The sequence below is a fragment of the Rosa chinensis genome, chromosome 6 (assembly GCF_002994745.2).
Source record: "Rosa chinensis cultivar Old Blush chromosome 6, RchiOBHm-V2, whole genome shotgun sequence".
Lineage (NCBI taxonomy): Eukaryota > Viridiplantae > Streptophyta > Magnoliopsida > Rosales > Rosaceae > Rosa > Rosa chinensis.
The window spans coordinates 23,763,611-23,771,607 of record NC_037093.1 but is presented as its reverse complement, the minus strand read 5'-3'; the positions used below and the strand labels follow the sequence as shown (position 1 = coordinate 23,771,607).

Here is a 7,997-nt window from a genome sequence, read left to right as displayed (position 1 = left end):
TTTCAAGCGTTTTTGGGCTGTAAAGACAAGTGTTCCTAGCATAGTGAGGAGAGAAGTAAGAGTTTTCAGTCCCCGAGAGAGAGAGAGGGGTCTGGTGTTTTGGTCACGATTTTTTGTTGGATTTGCGCACACACACACAGGTGTGGGCTGCTCAAGTAGTACAGAAATAGCTGTTTTGTGCATTAACTGCATCAACCAAACGGAGTTCATCGATGCCTGCCAAGGACGACAGCGCCTCCGACAAGGAGAAGAGCCTTGAGCTCTTCCTGAAGGTCGGACTGGATGAGCGGACGGCCAAAAACACAATCGCTAACCAGAAGGTCACCGCCAATCTAAGCGCGGTCATTCACGAGGTACTCGATTGGATGACTCTTCTTCTTCTTCTGATTTTTCCTTGCCCCCCATTACCTCAATTTCATCACTCTTGTCCCAGGCTGCAGTTACTGATGGATGCAGTCGGAGAGTAGGTAATCTTCTCTACACGGTAACTAGTTTTAACTCACTTCTGCTTTAACATGTTAATGCGCAAAATATACTTTGGCTCCATTTCGAGATCTTTTCATTAACAATTTGTGGTGCCATACCATCTGTGGCAGGTTGCTACAAAGTTTCCAGCAAATGCCCTTGTGCATCGCCCCGTGTTAACACAGTACATTGTGTCTTCAAAGGTTGGTCAACATATACGTTTCGGAAATTTTATTTTTAAGTGTACGTTTACTGTGTTTGTGATTCACCAATTGACTATTGCATTAGCTTTTCTAGAAGCTCATGAAAGCTTTTATTTTTCAGATTAAAATCCCAGCTCAGTTAGATGCGGCTTTGTCATTTTTTGCAAACACGGGGCCAGAAAACTTCAAAACAAGTGAATTTGAACAAGCATGTGGTGTTGGTAGGATAACAATGTCATATATTTTAAAGTTGATTATACTGTAGGATTGTCAGATAGTGTGTAGGTGCTTTCTAGAATTATTGACATCTATAACCTTATTAACTATGCGGGCAGGTGTTGAAGTTTCAGAAGAAGAAATCAAGCAATCTGTTAATGAGGTTTTTGAAGAGATTAAGTCTGCAATTTTGGAACAGCGCTATAAAACAAATGGTTAGTCTTTCCAAGTGATTACTAAATAAGTAAATAGGCTTTCATGTGGTTAAATATTAAGTTATTGTTGAAACATTCAGAGGAAGACACGTATCTATTCCAATCCCTACAGTCTCATGGGTCCGATCCCTACAGGATCCCTTCCACCTCTCCCCATTTCATAAAATTTCATGTTTTTTTATATGCTGGATGAGCACTCTGTTAGAAACTAAACTTTACGTCTATTTTTCTGACTCTAGTGGGTGACTTATTTGCACATCTTAGGAAGAGACATCCGTGGGCTGACCCAAAAATTGTCAAGGTAATCTTATGTTACTCTTTTGAATGTATAGTTGAATATATGCATTATTATTGTTTTTACAAGTAATTGTTTGACTGCCATATACCTATTCCTGTAACAGGCATCCATTGATACAAAGTTGCATGAATTCCTTGGTGAAAGGACTGCAGCAGATGATGAAAAGGTTCCTAAAAAGAAGAAAGAGAAACCTGCTAAAGTAGAGGTTAGCATTTTATAATGCTTCATCATTCTGCCTGAAAGCTATTGACAGATGACTGAACACCTCTCTTCTCTCGCTCCCTTTCCACTTGCGTAGGAAAAAGCTATTGCTGTTTCTACCCCTGAACAACCAGCTGAAGAAATTCTTAATCCATATGCGATATTCCCACAACCAGAGGAAAACTTTAAGGTAATACCAATCGCTTTTTCTTTTGTTGTTCTTCTGTTAAAATGTACTCCAATTACTTCAGAAAGCTATTAGGTGGACAGAAAACTAAAGAAAAACATTACTCCATGTAATTTCAAAAATAGTGACTGTACTTTTGCATTTGGTGTTGCCTTTGGTTTCTCACCAACCAAGCCATTGTTTAATTTATGTTCCAAATCATACTTGGAGATCGTTTGATATAGAGACTTTGCTATTCTACTGTACATTTTCAGGTTCATACTTCAGTTTTCTTTAGCGATGGTTCTATTCTGAGATGTTGCAACTCAAAGGAACTCCTTGAAAAACACTTAAGTGTGACTGGTGGAAGAGTTTTAACTCGCTTTCCTCCTGAACCGAATGGATATCTACATATAGGCCATGCCAAGGTAAGGATTTAAATGGTTTCTAGGCTATATTCTGTGGTTCTTCAAGTTCTAACTCATAACCATAGCTGTTCATCAGGCAATGTTTATTGACTTTGGCCTGGCAAAAGACAGAGGTGGTGGCTGCTATCTGAGGTGAGAGTCATTCCTTGTCACTTTGCCAGCTTTTTAATATGTATTATATATCATTTTCTAGTAAGAAGAGGAAAAAGAAAAAACATGCAAACCTATCATTTGACAAGCTGTTGTTGTTTAAAGACTGAGATTAAAGATAATCTCTATATAGATTTCACTTTAAAGGAGTATAGTATCTCGTGCTTCTGAATATTTTAATGAAGTAAAGACAACATATTTAAATTTGTTTGGTAGAGAAGGTTTCTTTTCAAAAGTGTGTTCTAATTTTGCATGTTGGTTGGATATATCTGCGCTAGGTATTTATTCTGACTAGAGGACAATGATCTTGGAATCAAAGTGAACTGTATAGTGGTTTGTTTAGCATTTTGGTCTTGTTTTTCTTCCCAGTTTCCCATCTTTGCAAGCCAAATGTGGAAGCTGATGGTCGAATCTGTTGTCAGAATCCTTGTTTTTGTACCTTTTCCATCTAGCTAATATTATCTTCGTTGCGTACTATGTTCTTGTGAGCACAGCAATATTATTTAGGTGGAATTTTTTTTTGCCTGATTTCTTGAATTTAATTAGATTTGGCATGGTGGGTCAGATGAAGGAGCATAGTTTTGAGACATAGAATGAAAAGTGTGGTTGGCGTTTTTCATATGATGTTTCTTTCTAGGGTTGCTTTTTGCTTTAAAATGCATAGAAGTATTCATTCATCTCTGTATTGATGTTATGTTCTGTTGAGTGGTGTGCTTGGATGGTATATGCATTTTGGTTTGATGTGTATGTCTGTGAAGCTATTCCTTAGAGGGTCAACATTCCTGAAATAATAGCTGAACTACACACTGTTTTATTTTGATTTCTTGATCATCTATTGACTCCTCAAGCTTCCAATCTTCATGAGCCAAATTTGGGAGATGAGACGCTTTTGGAAATATCAAAATTTCAACTGTATCAGATGGTAAATGACATTGTATTTGTATTTCCATATTGCTGAAGGTGTTACCTAAACTTGTTTGCAATATGTGAAACTAAGATTTTTTTTCCTGATTATTCTTTTTTTTTTTATCTAATATGATACAGCGAAGTTAATCTAACTGTTACGGCAATAAAATTATCATGCATTGAAAAATGACCATTGCAGAATTTTATAATCTTTCAAAATTTTATGTTGTTTAATATGAAGAGAGAAGGAATTTTAATCTGATTTTTTGTTTCTCTTGCCATAGGTTTGATGACACAAATCCGGAAGCTGAAAAGAAAGAATATATTGATCATATTCAAGAGATTGTCAATTGGATGGGTTGGGAGCCCTACAAGGTAAAAGAGTTGGTGGGCAGATGTTTTATTCTTTTACCTTACTTCATTGTGATGGCTGACATCTAATTTTATGCAGATCACTTACACTAGTGATTACTTTCAAGATCTGTATGAATTAGCAGTGGAGCTCATACGAAGGGGTCATGCTTACGTTGATCATCAGGTTTTGTTTTATAATATCTCGAATACTTAGCAAAATTGCTTTCCATGCTTAGTATTGAGAACCTACGTGGACAAGTCCTCTGTAGAATGTAGTTCCATTATCCGACCCTACATTTCTTATATCTAGCTGGCTAATCTCTCCAACTAGAGGGATGGAATGATTATCACTTCTACTTTGATTTAATGACTTTGGTGGTATTAATTAATCTGCATTGGTTTGAGAAGGATGCTTACTTTTGCTTATTGGTTTTAGACGGGGGATGAGATAAAGGAGTACAGGGAGAAAAAAATGAACAGCCCTTGGAGGGACAGGCCAATTAAAGAGTCACTGAAACTTTTTGAGGATATGAGGCGAGGCCTGATTGAAGAAGGGAAGGCAACTCTAAGAATGAAACAAGACATGCGGAGCGATAATTTTAACATGTATGACCTTATTGCATATCGTATCAAGGTAAGTTTCTACCTCAAATGTTCTTTTTGGTTACCCAGGCTTATGGCTTCTCTCAAGCTGGTGATTTATTTATTATTATTTTTTTTGCAGTTTACTCCTCATCCACATGCTGGAGACAACTGGTGTATCTATCCCAGTTACGATTATGCTCACTGCATTGTGGATTCTCTTGAGAATATCTCCCATTCGGTATGTCTTCCACCTTCGATTGGTATTCTTTTGGGATGTACTTTAGTGGAATAATTCGTCATCCTTAAATTTATCAGAGCAACTTGTCTTTCCAGAACGAGCCTGGAAGCATCATGTTTCTTGTTTATAATGTTACCCGGAATGGTGTACTTACATATCACTAGTTGAAAATTCTTATACCAACACTAGTCCTTTGTGCAACTATGTTTTTTTTGTTTTTTTTGTTTTTTTTTCAACTTAGCAGTGTTTCTTGTAACTTGTAAAGTGGGTTGATTTCTTTATTCATCTTGTCTATGAATATGGCAGCTGTGCACTTTAGAATTTGAGACACGCCGTGCTTCATACTACTGGTTATTGCATTCTCTGGGCCTATATCAACCACATGTTTGGGAATATTCAAGACTGAATGTCAGTAACACTGTTATGTCGAAGCGTAAGGTGAGTCAACTATTGGACGTACTTATGTTGTTGACAAATTTAATTTTCAATGCCATGCATGAGTTTTCTCCACAATTAACAACTACTATATATGTGGCAGTTAAATCGACTAGTGACTGAAAATTGGGTCGATGGTTGGGATGATCCACGCCTTATGACGCTGGCTGGTTTACGACGTAGGGGCGTGACGTCAAGTGCCATTAATACGTTTGTTAGAGGAATTGGAATCACCAGAAGGTTTGAATATGTTTTTGCGTATGCATACTGTATATCACTATATTGAGCCTCTTCTAAAGACAATAAGATTTACAGTGCTCATAACCATTTATAAGCTTTTGATCTCTTCTGCTGCAGTGATTGTAGTATGATTCATCTGAGTCGCCTCGAGTACCACATCAGAGAAGAGCTCAATAAAACAGCTCCTCGCACAATGGTTGTGCTTGATCCTGTAAAGGTGTGAATCTTGTTGCCATTTCTTTGGCTTTGATATGATTTCCTTCTCTTTGAATGACCAATCATTTCGGTTTTAAGGTCGTCATTACCAACTGGAAAGATGACCTCATAAAGGACTGTGAAGCAAGAAAGTGGCCCGATTCTGAGGCGGAGTCCTACAAGGTAACCTTGGATTTCACAGATCAATTGTATGCGTTGAGGAGTCAGGGCAATGCTGATATATGAACTTTGGTCACTTTGGTGATCAGTATTCTAGATTTGTAATTTCTGTTAAAATCTATATCTTTAATTTTTATTAGTCCAACAGTATTTGGGTCCATATGATTTAGAGATATAATAATAGAAAAACACCATCGGCTAGATTTCACAGTTCTAAAGAGGATCACAATTTTTTTTTTTGGCTTTTTGGCTAATATCACTTGGGCTTTTATTTTTGTCACCACCTTTATCAATTTTAACTGCTGTTGGTTCAAATGTTGCCTCAAGTTTGTGGTACTTATGATTGTCATTGGCTTATGTTTTCTGGCCTACACATCAGGTTCCATTTTCCAAGGTGTTGTACATTGAGCGCTCTGATTTTCGCCTTAAAGACTCAAAAGACTACTTCGGACTTGCTCCTGGAAAATCTGCCCTGCTTAGGTATATATGGCTTACTGGTTCTTTATTTTCCTCGACCCTTTAGCAGCAGATGTAGGCTCCCCAGTAACGATCTTTATCTTCATGGTCGCAGATACGCATGTCCTATCAGGTGTGTGGATGCAAAGGATGTTGTTTTAGCCGAGGATAATGAGACTGTCCTTGAGATATGGGTCGAGTATGATCCGGAGAAGAAGACAAAGCCAAAGGTTTATAATCTATCTCTTGTGCTGGAATTGAAAATGTGCTTCAAAATTACGCGCTGCTGCTTCTTACTCATTTTCTGAATTCATCAATTTATGTATTCCACAGGGGGTGCTGCATTGGGTCGCTGAACCTTCTCCTGGGATCGATCCACTCAAAGTGGAAGTCCGATTGTTTGACAGACTATTCAATTCAGAGGTTGGCCATCAGTTATTTTCTACGAAACTGCCCCCCCCACAAACACATAATTGTTTTCTTAACAAAAATTTGTGTCTCTGCCAGAATCCTGCTGAGCTTGATGACTGGCTTTCTGATTTGAATGGAAAATCGAAAGTGGTAATACCAAATGCATTTGCTGTTCCCCCGCTTGAGAAAGGTGTTGGTGTTGGTGACAAGTTTCAGTTCGAAAGACTTGGTATGTTCCTGCATTGACTTGTTGGTTGTCTTATAGGGATAGATAGGGGCACTTTGCATCTAGAGACATGAGTACATAGGGCTTTGCATCACATTGATTACATTCTACCATTTTACCAATTATATACCAAACTTGTATCTCAAAAAAAATGCTAATGCCATTGATTATTGTCAGTTTGGGAAGATGCTCTTTAAAGTATTCACCTATTTTCAAACAACTGCTTCTTGTTCTTCACCATGTTTTAACTTTGCTCGGGATGTTTTTGGAAAATTTCTTTTGATTAATCCTTCATTTACTGGAAATAAATCTATGATATACTGTATACATGAACTAATAGATTCTGAATTTTTCAAGACTGCTGACCTATAGAAGTAATGGGTTGATATAGAGTAGCTTGATTCCATATTTCTGCTCACATTTCATGAATTTGGAGATATTACTAGATATGTTGTCTGACTTTGTATCCATGTGCAATTCCAGGCTATTTTGTGGTCGACAAAGATTCGACTCCTGAGAAGATTGTGTTCAATCGTACGGTCACACTGCGAGATAGCTACAAGAGTGGGAAGTAGGTCATCTTTGGAATCATCAGAATAGAGAGGAATGTGGGAAGTTGCTATAAAGCAACAATTGACATGTTTCTTTTTTGTATATTTTGTTTAGACGGTTGATGTTAGTTCAACCATATTTGTTTTTGTATATATCAAACCAATTATACAACGACGTTATATATACAGTTGACATTGTTGTCATCCATTTGTTTGGTCATACTTCCAGTTTTGTGCATTGTTGTCATGTCAATTGGTATACGAGTGCAGGGGATAGGGCTTTCGGCTCTGTCTCAATTCTGGACCTTCTCGGGTTCCACATCTACGCTTCTTCTGCTAGTAAGGTAAACCATAGTGGCTCTTCCTGGTTTTCACCGTCACTGATTTTAAGTGCCTCTTACTTCATTGTGTTGGACTTGCGTCCTCCATGAAAAGAGGTTAAGTTCTCTTTTCGCAGCTTTAGATTTTCCCCTTAAACTCAAGATCATTGGTTGGGTGGGAAGTGGCGGTGGAAAATATGGCTCAGGAACCCTAAACCATCTAGTCTTCACACAAGAAAAGTAGAAGCCTATCACCATCAGTCTCCCTGTGACTGAAGAAACGCTCTTTACGCTTGCTTGTGAAAGTGAAAGAGGGACTGATTTGATTGAAGTTTGAAATGATAAAGTGACCCTATTCTGTTTTCCCATCATGCACTCTTGGGTTCCAGCCTCACGTGAAAACTTAGCGCCATTTGGGTCGCATGTTCAGGTACTACTTTTTCAAAGATATCATCTTTCACTCATCCTCAAAATCTGTACCATGATGATGACCAACATCAAAGAATAAGATACTCATAGTCATATACTGACCAGAGAAACCTATAGAGAATCTTACTG

General features: G+C 37.8%; 1 protein-coding gene across 1 annotated transcript; it reads left to right on the top strand.

Moving 5' to 3' along the window:
• Positions 1-7,339, top strand: LOC112172323 (glutamine--tRNA ligase). The gene is made up of 23 exons (XM_024309615.2): positions 1-353; positions 434-484; positions 597-668; positions 790-889; positions 1,004-1,099; positions 1,339-1,400; positions 1,501-1,602; positions 1,696-1,788; positions 2,040-2,192; positions 2,269-2,324; positions 3,533-3,623; positions 3,700-3,786; positions 4,039-4,236; positions 4,327-4,425; positions 4,732-4,863; positions 4,964-5,100; positions 5,218-5,317; positions 5,395-5,478; positions 5,855-5,955; positions 6,047-6,161; positions 6,265-6,354; positions 6,439-6,571; positions 7,052-7,339. Exons 1-23 carry the CDS (start codon positions 213-215, stop codon positions 7,141-7,143), a joined length of 2,385 nt encoding a protein of 794 aa, XP_024165383.1. The 5' UTR covers positions 1-212; the 3' UTR covers positions 7,144-7,339.
• Positions 7,340-7,997: the final 658 nt, after the last annotated feature.